Source organism: Xiphias gladius, chromosome 10, assembly GCF_016859285.1.
Source record: "Xiphias gladius isolate SHS-SW01 ecotype Sanya breed wild chromosome 10, ASM1685928v1, whole genome shotgun sequence".
NCBI lineage: Eukaryota > Metazoa > Chordata > Actinopteri > Istiophoriformes > Xiphiidae > Xiphias > Xiphias gladius.
This window is the reverse complement of record NC_053409.1, coordinates 737,048-750,863: the sequence shown is the minus strand read 5'-3', so window position 1 is coordinate 750,863 and position 13,816 is coordinate 737,048. Positions and strand designations below refer to the sequence as shown.

The 13,816-nt window shown below is 40.2% G+C and overlaps 1 protein-coding gene across 3 annotated transcripts; it reads left to right on the top strand.

The window, feature by feature from the left end:
* The first annotated feature begins 245 nt into the window (after positions 1–245).
* On the top strand, positions 246–9,057 carry LOC120795694 (glucosamine-6-phosphate isomerase 2). Of its 3 annotated transcripts, none has more exons than XM_040137797.1 (7): positions 246–510; positions 985–1,155; positions 1,267–1,368; positions 2,884–3,066; positions 3,211–3,395; positions 4,416–4,590; positions 7,441–9,057. In XM_040137797.1, the coding sequence occupies exons 2-7, from the start codon at positions 1,032–1,034 to the stop codon at positions 7,497–7,499; spliced, it is 828 nt and encodes a 275-aa protein (XP_039993731.1). In that variant the 5' UTR covers positions 246–510; positions 985–1,031; the 3' UTR covers positions 7,500–9,057. The 3 variants fall into 3 exon arrangements, with proteins under 3 accessions (XP_039993731.1, XP_039993730.1, XP_039993729.1); XM_040137796.1 differs by having other exon boundaries at positions 250–510; positions 1,020–1,155; XM_040137795.1 differs by lacking the exon at positions 246–510 and adding an exon at positions 524–811.
* The last annotated feature ends 4,759 nt before the right edge of the window (positions 9,058–13,816 follow it).

The following is a 13,816-nucleotide window of genomic DNA, read 5'->3' as shown; positions in this document are numbered from 1 at the left end:
AAACCAACCTAATTATAAATATGACATTATTTTGAATACTTTTTAAATCCTTTGAGATACTAAGAACCAGGCTTTTGAATGAATTATAATTGAGTTTAGGTTTAGTGTTGATTATTATGCTTGAGTTGAAAATGGCTACAGCTCCACCTCCTCAGCCGGTGCCTGGAGGAATGTGAGTATTAATATGACTGGGGGAGTGGATTCATTTAGGCTAACATATTCATCATGCCACAGCCAGGTTTCAGTGAGACTAAATATATCAATATGATGTTCTGATGTTACATCATTTACTAATACAGCTTTGGATGGGAGCGATGTAATGTGATGTGATGAAATCTTAAGACTGTAATTTTATTATTATTATCATTGCTGTCAATGTTGTCACGATATTTCGGCCACACGGACTCCAGGTCTTCCACGGTGAAATCACTTGACCGGTAGTTGATCACGTGACAACACAGACGTCTTGCAACACCTGACTTCTGGACTGACAAACCGAGTATTGAGCAGGTAAAAAACAAATCTTGTTAAGTTGTTTAGCTCACGTTAATAATGAACTATTCGTTTCAGTTTAGCAGAGGGACGTGTTTCAGTAAATGTAAATTCAAATAAACTTGGAAGAATCCTCTCCTGTTTAAGTTACTTCTCTTGCTAACATTAGCCACTGCCTCGACAAACTCAGTAGAAATATCTGACACTTTACCAGTGCCGTGCTTATGGATAATGTTAACATTTTCAGACCATCTGCCTCTACATCAACGGGAGTTAAGAACCAGTCTTTTTGATACAAGCTGTTATTTGAGAATATATTGTAAGTAAGCGACGCTTTGTACGGTACCAACTTTGGTAATTAGCTGGCAAAGCACGCATTCAGTTTGCACGTTTTTGAATGGAGTTTGGAGTGGTGTTTTCCGCCATTGCTGCTCTATCTTCATCAGGTTACCACGGCGCCACTAAAATCCTGGTGTTGTTACCGTGTTTCAGGCTGTTACTTTATTAGATTCCTCTTATTAACTCAGAAAGCCCGTACAATGAGGCTGGTCATTCTGAACGACTATGATCTGGCCAGTGAGTGGGCAGCAAAATACATCCGCAACAGAGTCATCCAGTTCCAGCCCTCCGCTGAAAGATACTTCACCCTGGGCTTGCCAACAGGTAAGCGCCCATCCACACGAAGCGTAAGGTTCTGTAGGGTCAGAGAGCAAACTATGTCTGAAACGTTATCAGTATGAAGTGGAAAGTATTAACATGCGTGATGTCTTTCAGGGAGTACTCCTTATGGCTGTTACCAGAAGTTAATTGAATACTACAGAAGTGGAGATATTTCATTCAAGTATGTGAAAACCTTCAACATGGATGAATATGTAGGTGAGTTCAACGCTGACTGACTAAACTCTCTACCTGCCATTCACCTTCAGAGTTATGCATTGTAGGTGTGTGTAAGCAGCTTTGAAGTGTTCGAATGCTAGAAAGTTTTCTGGCATTAGATTGGATGCAAGATGTTTGCTCATATCTTCTTACACTGTTAGATATGGTCAGTAGCCTACATTCCACCAATGCCTAAGAGATGGTGTGTTATAATTATTTGGCGTGCTCACTCTACTTAAACTTGCTGAATGTACTCTCAGCTAAAGAATGACCTTTGTCCTCCCTTTGGAAGGTACGCTGCCAGTAGCTTTTTAAATTTAAGCTGGATTAAGCCACAAAGTGAGTAGCAGCTTTCAACTGGCAGCAGCAGTAAAGTTTTAGATGACTTCATCCCTCAGGAATCCTGTGAGGTGAAATTAGCAAACAGTGACTTCTCAGTTCATTTTAAAGAGTTAACTCAATTCAGTTTCATTTATATAGCACCAAATCAGAACGCACATTATCTCAAGGCACTTAACAGAGTCAGCAAGAAACCCGACAGCTCCCACCATGAGCAAGCACTTGGTGACAGAAGCGGACTTAGGTCGGAGGGACGCCTGGCTGGACCGTTTGGGTCGAAGGGTGAGAAGTGGGGGGAGAGGAGCAGAGAGAGAAGAAAGAGAGACCATTAATAGCTGTATTTGCTGTTTTATCCAAGCACGGTCAGACTGGTTGTTGTTATTATGATTATAATAATAATAGTGATACATATCGGTGTAATAATGTTATTGATAATAAGAACATCAGCAATGATAGCAGCACCAATTATTAAACATAATAATAACAATAACAAAATGAGTAAAGGTGACGATGAGTGTTAAGTAGTATGGCAGATCTCAGAGAGACCTGGAGAGGGAGGACAGAGAGGAACAGCACAAACTAAGGGAGAGAGAAGACACAAAGTTAATGACATGCAGTAGTGGGATACAAATGCATGCAGAGAGAGAGAGAGAGAAAAGGAGGATTTTAAATTCAATTCTGGATTTTACAAGGAGCCGGTGCAGAGAAGCTAACACAGGAGAAATGTGATCTCTTTTCCTAGTTCCTGTCAGTACTCTGCTGCAGCATTCTGGATCACCTGGACGTTTTTTAAGGAGTTACTGGGACATCCTGATAATAAGGAACTACAGTAGTCCAGTCTAGAGGAAACACATGCATAGACTAGTTTTTCAGCATCCTTTTGAGACAGGGTGTTCCTAATTTCACAACAGGTGGAAGAAGGCTGTCACAGAGACGTGTTTTATGTGTGAGGCAAAGGACGTGTCCTGGTCAGTTTACATCAGTTAGCTCTTGACTATGTTTCTCATTTTATACCTTCCACATCCTTGTGGCCCCAAGGGTTAGCTGCAGTTTGTTTTGGACTGGTGTATATCTGGCCCTTAAGATGGAACAAAAAATCAGCTGTTTTCACTCTGGCGGCTGGATTCATGGCACTGCAGCTCTTAGGTAAGAAAAGGTGACCCTCTTGCTCTCCAGGTCTACCACGTGCTCATCCAGAGAGCTACCACTCCTACATGTGGAACAACTTCTTCAAGCACATTGACATCGATCCGGCCAATGCTCACATCCTGAATGGAAACGCAGAGGACCTGGAAGCAGAATGTCAGGCCTTCGAGCAGAAAATCGCAGAGGCCGGAGGAATTGAGTTGTTTGTAGGAGGTCAGACACATGATTTTTTTTATATTGTTTTGTCTGAGATATCTCATTAGTGAAACAGAGCCTGCCGTAGATGTCATTAGGAGAATTTCGTCTCTTGTGTAAATCTAATTCTCGGTCCGGTTCCTTCTCATTGTCCTTGTGTAGGTATTGGCCCTGATGGTCACATTGCATTCAACGAGCCAGGCTCCAGCCTTGTTTCCAGGACCAGAGTGAAAACCCTGGCTAAGGACACCATTGTGGCCAACGCTCGCTTCTTTGGTAACAACCTCTCCAAGGTTCCCACCATGGCCCTCACTGTGGGTGTAGGAACTGTCATGGATGCCAAGGAGGTCAGATTGGAAGGCAGTTAATTTATTGTCCTCCAATAAATTAATCTTATGTGAACATTTTAAGATATTCTGTACTACATATGTAGTATCTGTACATACCTGAAAAACTCTGTTACTTTCAATAAGATCATATATTGAAAGAGTATATGTGAAGAAGATGTAGCCTCCCTGCTAGTTCTATGCTGGATTCACTTAAATAGTAACACACTGCAGGTGATGGATCAGAATCACACAGATGTCATAATTTCAAATGCCTCTACAACCTTCTTCCGTCTGTCCAAGTCTTTGGTAAATCAGTGGTTCTGTATAAAATTAACATAATCTAAGAATAAACATGTAAGTATCTTATACAGAAATATATACATTACTCATATGAAATATTATAAACTTCACTGCTGAACTGAAAAATATGCATATCACAGTATGCAATTTAGTACAAAACTGGCCAACAGTAGAGAAATAACGTGACAATGAATTAACAGGCATCTCTGAAGGGGAAACAGCCTTCAGCAGTGGATTTACTGTATATGCAGCACTGCCCTCTAGTGGCCAATGAAATGCAGGCAGGATATTATTACCAGTGGCTACCCTGGCTGCTAAGCTACATGTGCTGTGCACGCCTCATTAGATAACGAGCAGACCTACGATACAGCCGTTTGGTCGGGTAATCAGTCAGTAAAACTGCGAACTCAACACAGAGCAAACTTAACTATCATGTCAGAAAGTGACACTGAAAATGTACCACAGTTTTACACACTAGCGACAGTAAAACAGTTAGCTGCTAATAGTGAACACACCGTGAGCTGCACTATATTAGCTAACACACACCAAACCAAACGATAAACAAACTAGTGACAACAACAATGAAATATATTCTCAAACTGCTGGAGATAAAGTCATTACTAGAGTGGGCCTTTGTCTCAAAATAAGTATGACCTAACTCTTAATGTTCCTAGTTTCCTGGAAGCACAGCCAGTAGCGTCTGCACTGACTATAACTCTGCTGTTGTCTTCTGTTCAGGTGATGATTCTGATCACAGGAGCACACAAAGCCTTTGCTCTGTATAAAGCCATAGAAGAGGGCGTCAACCACATGTGGACGGTATCAGCCTTCCAACAGCACCCACGTACCATCTTTGTCTGTGACGAGGACGCAACGCTGGAACTCCGAGTCAAAACTGTAAAATACTTCAAAGGTACCACCAGCACCATCCTTGTTCTGCTCAGTGGACAACAGTCTGGAGACAAGTGTTCACTGATATAAATGGAGCTGCCCAAAGTATTAGTTGTTACATTGCACATCACTGTATTGCCGTGCAATGTAACAACAGCAAACTACAGCCTTGTATATTAGCATAAAGTTGAATCAACACTTATCTGAACATTAGGACCATTATGGAGGTAAGATTTATGGCAAGACTCTTGGAATAGACTGCAATAGTTTTTACTAGGTGGATCCATTTAACTGCCAGCTAGGCGTACATACAGGGAAAAATAGCAACTCTGCTTTCATAGCTAACTGGATCCGGTGCTGACCAAACAAACAGATTGAAACCACCTGAAAACGCGAATCCTGGTCTCGTCCCAAGCAGACTCTGATGCAGTTTGTTTGTTTGTTTGTGGTCTGAAGCAGGGCAGGCCAACTATAGGCTTTTGTGATTGTAAATATGAGATTTTAAAAAAAATCAGAGGATAAACTATTAAATCCTGCTATATATATATATAAGTGATGTACATATTTATACTAGGTCATTTGGTAACCATGGTAACACCTTTTCCCCGATAACAGAGGTATGTTGTGTATTTTAACAGTTCCTCCACACAGTAGCTATCCTCACTGTAATCTCACAGTACAAGAAGCTTCTTCCTTCCCTACCTTTTTGTAATTATTTAGAGCAGGACTACACACAGCCACAAGCGGTGATAAGCTGGATCCAAGCACGTTGCTTTGACATATATGGATTAAACAAATTCTTGAACATCAAATTGCCATTATAGCATTTTACAGTGATTTTTATGTTAACTTTTTAAATGGCAAAAATTTGTAATGTAAGTCAATTGGATGAAAGATACACCCGCTGAAACCTACTCAACTTTCAAAACCTACTGCTCTGACATTTGAGCAGCTATAGAGTTGTTCAAACTCTGAAACACTAACCAGACTTTGAATTTTCAAAGTTGTAATAAGTGTTAATGAGCATAAAGTGACTGCCTTTACAGTCTTTGTGAGACCTGATCTGTGTCTCATGTGATCAACTAAAGTATGGAGCAATGTTTTTTCAAGAGCAGGAAAAAAAAAATTCTCAACTGCTCACACATTACCCACAGTAAGTGTAGTTCTTGAGATCTAAGCCTTAATTGATGGCAGAGGACTGTCAATCTCTCATTCATTGCCATAGAAACTGCAGGCCGACTCCTTCCTCGCCTTCTTTAACTTACGAATTCTCCCCTGATTTTTAACGGTATGTAAGTGTGCAATCCATTTTTCACGCTCAGCTAATCTTGCCAAAACTGGTAATGTCAAAATTTCGGCCCCAAGCTTACTTTGGAGCTGATTATTTTCTCCTCAAGGAAATGTGAACTTGTGCTGTGCATAAGGGGGGTGCCTGCGCGGCTCAGTGGAGCAGAGCCCCAGAGCAGTGGAGCTCACTGCTCTGGGGCTCTGCGTTAGGGTCTCACTACTTGTATGAGCAAATCCATTAGAAGGTTGAATGCATGCTGGGGGAAATTTTGTTATCACTGCAGTGTTCCGAGAAGTGGAGCTGGTTGATTGGATACAACTTCCAGCTGTCTGGCTCACACAGGTGTATGGCGTTTTCCGTTGAACAGTTGCCGAGTTTGAGTTTCCACTCACTGCCCTCTTTGAGTGGGGATTGAACCTTTGCACATATGCACATGGTTTTCAACTCATCTGTTGTGTACATGTCGCTCATATGGTCATTATGCTCTTACCTATTCTTCTTCACTGACATAAAAACTGATGTCGCTTTTCAAGTTTCCCTTTCCGCAATAATTGTAACATATTCTAATCAAATAAAATATTCTCATGCTTAACTGCTCTTGCTGACACAGCTATAGCCTCAGGTTATAGGCAGTTTGCTGCAGGTTGTGTTGGCTTGGCAGTCAGTGCTGCAGTCAGAAGGTGCAGTGGTAAACCCCTGCTAAGGGCAGACCGCACGTCACAACTGCAGAGGCAGCGGGTCCCGGCACTCACTCCCAGTTTCTTTGGAAAACGCATTCTCCAGTAATCCTTACCATTTCAGCACCTATGGTGCTTGGATTCCCAATAATCTTTACAGTTCCAAGAAGATGATGATGATGATAATAATAATCCTTACAATTCCAAGAGGGTTCCAGCACCTGCAGTGATTACACCTCTAATAATGAGTTATCTCTTGGTGAGCTCATTGTAAAACCAGAATAGATAAATCAACACATCAGGTTCAGTAGAGCAAGGCCTGCTGTCAGTCACCAGAATTAGATTTTCCCTTGTGGGTCCATAAAGGGCTGATTATGTGGCATTAGACTCGATGTGACTTCATGTTTGCTCCTCTTGGTTTGTTTTGAAATAAGTCATTGGGAACAGGAAACAGACCCAAATCCATTGTCATTTGGTCTGGACAAAGTGAACCAAACTACAGGTGTGAGAGAGTCCTAAATGTTACGTACCTAGGTTTAAGTATCAAGTTTGCTGTACCTGTTTAAAGCTCCCAGCATCCTGGTGAGAAGGTCAGAGTTCATAAAAAATGAGGTTGTTGTCAGTTAGGTAAACGAGCATAATGTTGTCTGGACCTTACACATCGCAATGCAGAGAGAAACACGTGCTTTATCATCACTTTATCCTGATCGTGATATAAAGTGGACCTGTGGTGCTAAGAAAAGGCCATTCTGAAGGATCTTAAGTTAAACACTTGCTTACGACACTGTGTTGCATTCCTCAAGAGCCAACCACGCTCAAGTCATAGCGTAGAGCTGTATTTTTCTGTCTTGCAGAAATGTGTCGTACCTAATATTCCTCTTTTTTTTACTCTTCATTTACATTGTAGGTTTAATGCATGTTCATAACAAGCTGGTGGACCCAGTGCTGAGCATAAAGGACCAGTAAAACAGAGAAGGTCACCAAGGAAGAGAACTGAAGACGTCAAGATGGTCAGAGGTCCCTGGATCCATCATGAATGGACAGCATTATTACTCTGGTACTGTTCTGTGCCTCAGGAACTACTGAGCCAGTGTTTGAGCCACTTTCCTGACTGTCTACATTGTTTATTTATAGACTTAAACCGGCTTTGGATAATGTTCACCTCAGACAGGAAAGTGACCAGGTATTTGGTATTTTAGTGGAGCTTGTCCCGCTGAGTTTCTTTGTTTAGCAGTTTGCATTTAAAGAGAATGAAAACAGTACAGTATATACTTGATAAGTTTTCTGAATGTTAGCTTTGCTTTTTACATAACTGATTCATCCCCAACTAGTGACTGGTCCAGAGGAAGCAAATACAATGTGTATATCGGTAAGATCTATCGAACTAATGAGCAGTTATGGAAGTAACTGAACTCAAATGGATGTCATCAAAAGTGACCTTTGTCTTTGGTCAAACTTTCTTTGGTATGGTTTTTGCATTTAGGTGTACAAGGAACGTGATCTGTGAGCTCCTGTCAGCAGCTCCTCGCTTCTCCTTCACTCGCAGTCCCAGTCACAGCTGCCCAGCACAGCCACAGTCCTCCACTGCTGGACACTAAATAAGTCCGTGTTGAACCATCTCTGACGTTTACTTCAGTTTTCAAAACAACAGGCTCTTTAAATTGTGACAAAATAATCTCAACTCAAGGTCCACTTATTAGCTTTGCCAGAGCCTGCAACTGTATCATAGGGTCTTGAAGATGTAATTTCTGAGTTTTCTTAGAGTATAGAATTTCAGTCACAGGTGGTTGTATATAGGGGGAAATAGTAAGCTCTGTTTTTGTTCAAAGATGGTCTCTGGTGTCAGGTGTGAACATCCTTGATCTTTCTCTGGTTATCTACTGACTACAGGTTGATGAGGTCTGACCTTTTCCAAGTGGATGCTTCGAGTGGTCGCAGACCGCCGACATCTTTAGCAGTGTTAATCCATTCTCTTGAAGACGATGTGATGTGGTTGAAAGCTCTGTAAGGCAAGTTATTGACCCTTGAGTTGAGATTAGTTTGTCACATGTACTTGTGACACCATGTTTAGTTTTTGTTTTGTTTTTTTTAAAGGCTTTTTATGGATGTAGGGTTTGTAGCTCCACTGCAGCAGTCGACTAGCCCACCTCTAGACTGCTCTCCTGTGCCTGCTAAGTGAATGGTTAACAAAGCGTAAAATTGACCTGGATGACATTGTTGCCCTCACTGACTGTCGAAGTACCGTCAGAGTTCCTTTCAAATGCAACAGCATCTTGGTTCATGGTAAATCTATTCATCACTTTCCTTGTATAGTCAGGATCCTTTTACAGGCATTGAAATATTTCCAGTGTAATAATATGATTTGTTTTCATCTTTCGTGTTTGGTTACAACATTCCTTCCTTGGTTTTCTTTTATTCTTTTGTCACTCATCCTTTTTACAAGGCTGTTATGTTGTCTTTTTGTAAATACACAGTGGCTTGTAACCCTTTTATTTTCTAATGACAATTAAAACTTTGCTAAGAATCATTTGCTCATTTTTATGAAAAAAATACACAAGGAAGAAACTTACCTTTTTCTGACAGAAACACTTTCAGGCCTGACATCATCTGTGGCGGAAACCACTTTTATCCATGTTTTGATGCATTTCCCTTATTTTCCACAGTGGGGCAGTCATACCTAAAATTTGAAACCAACAGCGCCCCAAGTGCACTCTCATTAGATGCACTGTGATAGAAATAAATGGCTGAACGTTGTTTACAGCGACAGTTTGGTTTAATTTGACAGTGAGTCTGCAAACAACACATGGCATTCATTAATTCTCAGAAGAGCTCCACTGTAAGATTAGACATGTAGGTTCCATGCGGGGAAGTGTCACAGCAGCAGAAAGAGGTATAAGACCAGATGTAGTGTAGATTAGTAACCTTCAATAACTAGAATCCTATGTTTATTGGGTTGTGGAGGGGTCGCCCATGATGGGCAGGAGTTTGGACATCATCTTTTTAATATTTGTGGACCATGTGAATTTTCAAAAGGGCTTTGTCACAGGATGTGATTGCTAGAATATTATAGAAATTGAAGGTATTACAGCAACACGTTTTATTTATTCATTTACTTTGTGCCCTATATTGTCGCCAGTTTCTTTGAGGCTTTTTCTGGTGCTTGATTAGAGGAATTGGTTGACATTTTGGGAAATACACTTATTTGCTCTCTTGTTGAAGGTTAGATGGTCAGATCGATCTCGTATCTGTCCATTAAATATAAAACTACAGTCAGGAGCCAATTTGCATAAGATAGCATAAAGACTGAAAACGGGAAAACCGTTATATGAACGGTGTAGGAATCTGAATTTTTTAATAGCACTATGTCTTTGAGCACTATCCTTAATGTTTGTTCAGCAGCGAGTGATTTGATTTTCAAAAGTGAATTTGAAGAGAAGTTCTGTTAGGGGTGATTATCTGCCTGGTGGAGTCTGGGCAATGGGGAATGTGTGGGTATGAACTCTGAAAGTAATCATGTGCTGCCCTCATTTATGGATATCATTAACATCTCAGTCAGTTTTAGCCTCATTCTCCCCACATGATTTGATAGGGGCATGGAGCAATATTCAGTAATATTCAGGGTTGTCCGATGGAACCAACATATCAGCTGTATGTGATTGGCTCAATGTGTGACCAATTAACTTACTTTTGCAATAAAATCCCCGAAATAAGTGACTATCTCTGGTTCATCAGTGTTGAGAGCGTTTGCTTAGAATTTACCTGTAATAGTGCAATTTGTTCTCCATCAGTAGTACCCAGAAATATGGGGCTCAATTGGCTGACAGCTTTGAGCCTGCACCATGTCCTTACACAGCCTGGAATGGCTGTGTATTCCAGCAGTATACAGCAGTTAGATGCAACACACAGTGGGCACCATTTGCTCACCTCATCTCCCACACACGCCACACTGCTGCTGGAAATAAGTGTTTTACCCAAAGTGTCGAACTGGTCCTTTAATACAAAGAAGGAGCAGTATTACAGTATGGATTGGTGTTCAGTGTGTAGCATGGGGCAACAGGTGCTGGTACCTGCTTTGATTTGTCATCTCATGTATAAGGTTCAAAGCTTCATCTCTGTAACTAGCACATTATTACTGTACGTTTTCCTGAAATCAGTGCGCTATTACTTCTGCAGAACCTTTTAAAATGTAACATCTTATAATTGCAAACCAAGTGTGGTATTGATATTAACACTTAAATGAATATTTAAGTAATGAACAGTGGTGGAGGAAGTATTCATATTCTTCACTGAATTAAAAGTAGCAATGTCACACTTTAAAGTGTAGTAAAGGTAAAATTCCAGCATTTAAGTACAGAAATATTATCAACAAAATATATTTTAAGTATAAAAACATAAAAGAAATCAATACAGACACACTGACCTTGAGTGTTACACTGTACACAAGGGACCAAGCAGGAAGAAGGTGCAAGCACCCTAATCCCTCTCGGAATTGTAAGGAGGATGATTATTATTATTATTATTATTATTATTATTATTGCAAATTAGTTTTAAATAACAGCAAATTTTACATATGGAAAAACTGGACTGAGCTGCTCAAAAGTTATTATGTTTTATTTATGAAACTCAATTCCATTTTGGAGATATACATTTTTAAAAATGTTTCGTTAAGGACATTTCACATAAAATGTCATTGATAAAAATTGGTTTAAGCTATCATGATCAATTCTGAGCTCTAGGTGGGCACCAAAACCTTATATCTCATAACTAACTCCACATTTTTTTCCTACTGATCTACATTCATGTCCTAGTCAACAGGTAAATTTTGGTTTTGATTAATCAAAGTGTGTAGGAATTGTAAGTGGGTTTTACAAAATTTTGGCCATACAGCACTCAAAACTTCAAAACATTGCCAAAAATCTGCAGAAGGTTGCAGAGACTTCATTTTTATTGCAGCACATTTTGCAATATGTGACATAACTTGCTTCACTGCAACCAGTGGTCAGTTAAGTCCATCGTCCTACTTTTTTCAAAATTTGCATAATCAGTTAACTCTCAAAACTCCTAAAGTAGTTGTTCAAATGCTAACAAAACTCAGTCACAGATTGTTTTAGAGTCTGGAGGTGAAATGTTGTGAAAAGTTTAGAAATCTGGTTAAAATTGAGGCCGTGGTGACAATAAATGTTTTAGCATAAAATGTCCTGTACAAACAACGTGTCCTGACTTGGCAAATGATCCAACTTCATGAAAAGCTCAGAAAACGTTTCTGTGTTGATCACAACCATGTGATTTTTATGCTTCCCCTTTGCTTTATTTATCTCTGAGATGTGTCTAGACCTTGATTGGAGTCCACCTGGGACAAACTGAATTGACTGGACATAGTTTAGAAATGCACACACCAGTGTATATAAGGTTCCACAGTTCACACTGCCTGTCAGGACAAAAACTAAGCTATGAAGTCCAAGGAAAACTCTCTGTAGACCTCCGAGATAAAACTGTGGCGAGACAAAGGTATAAAACCAGTTCTAAAGCTTTGAGTGTTCCCAGGAGCACAGTGGCCTCAGTGAGTGTGAAACGGAAGAAGTTTGGAACCACCAGGACTCTTCCTAGAGTTGGCCATCCCACCAAACTGAGTAACTGGGTAAGAAGGGCCTTGGTCCAAGAACCCAAACGTCACTCTGACAGTGGTTTAACATTGGTTTGGTTTAAATGTGTCTGTCTCTCCTAAGCTACGGATGTAATGGAAGCAGGTAATCACAAGTAATACGTTCAAGTTGTTTCAGATCAAATTAAATGATGTGATGCATAATGTGAACAATAACACTCATAGTGTCCTGAGCATTATCAATCTATTCACTTTACTTTTGAGTGTGTTTTCAGTGGACATCCTGCATTCAAACAGCACCGAGTGCTCTTAATGTCTAATCAACTGCCTGGTTGAATCAGGTTCATGAGTTCAGAGAGGCTCACAGTAGCAGTCTGACACAGTAAACAGTGTTGCGTTTGCATTTCGGCACCTCTGAAATTCATGCTGCTGATTAAACACGACCTATGTAAATACTGAGTAGTTACTTTATTATGATGCAGTGAGGCCGGATTAAACAGGCAGCAGGATGACAGCTCCTCTGTGCTTTACTTTGTTCTCTGATAGAAGAACCTGACAGTTGCTTTTTGCTTCTCAAATTCCAATGTGTAATAGTGCTAACAGAATACAGGCCCTACTGTTGGTGGTCTTGAGGGAAATACAATTTTGCTTGTGGTACAACGGCCAAACTTACACCTAGAAATATCGTTCAGTGATATAGTATGTAGGAGCTGTTGGAGGAGTATGGGGCAGTGACAGCTTTTGTCAAAGACACAAATCAATCTAAATTTAAGCGAAAGAGCCTCCCCACCGAATTTCAGAAGAACGGCTTGAAGCCTGTACCCCCCACAGACTGACAGGTCTTTCAATACAGTGACATACAACTAAATGCTATCAAAAGAGCACCCAAGCAGTTTGGTGTTGCACTCACTTAGTTGTGAGTGGAAAAAACCGGGCAACATTTTCTAAAATTCCCAGATGATGTCTCAAAGTAGGCAGCTAACCATGATGGGGAAAAATGGTTTTGATTTAAAATATGTGTAGTGTCCATTTTAGTGCTTGTTCATATCATAAATGTTTTCTGAACACAGCAGAAAAACACACTACACTGATTTTCTTCTTATGAGTCAAAAATATTCATAATCAATCATCTAAGTAATTTACCAGGTAAAAAAAATATTTCTTTGGTCTTTAAGCCGTAAAGAGTAAACATTCAGTATTTCAAGACTCAGCATATTACAGTTGAGCCTGTAGTATATTTGTGGAAGTGCACCAATCTTTAAAAAAAAAAAAAAGAATTGTCAATAAATCCCACAATTACTTTCACTACTTTCTGACACAGCTCTAAGCCCATTGGCTCCTTCTGAAGACTTTTTTTCCCCCCAGAATTTCTTTGAGTTTCTTTTATTGATCACTGCTTTGCCTGGTTGATTCGAGACTTAAAGAATCCAGTAAAAACTAGAAAATGTGCTCAGTAGAGCACAGACCTTTGTCAAAGGCCAATGTGTAACAACATACACAAGACTTCAGAGGAAAAAATTCAAATTCATAGTAAATTATGTAGATCTGCCCCAAAATGTAATGGGTTCTTCACTGGTCCAGGCCCCATCCCTCCACCAAGCTTGGTGCAAATCGGTTCAGTAGTTTTTGCGTAATCCTGCTGACAAACGGACAAACCAACAAACAAACCAACACAGAAATA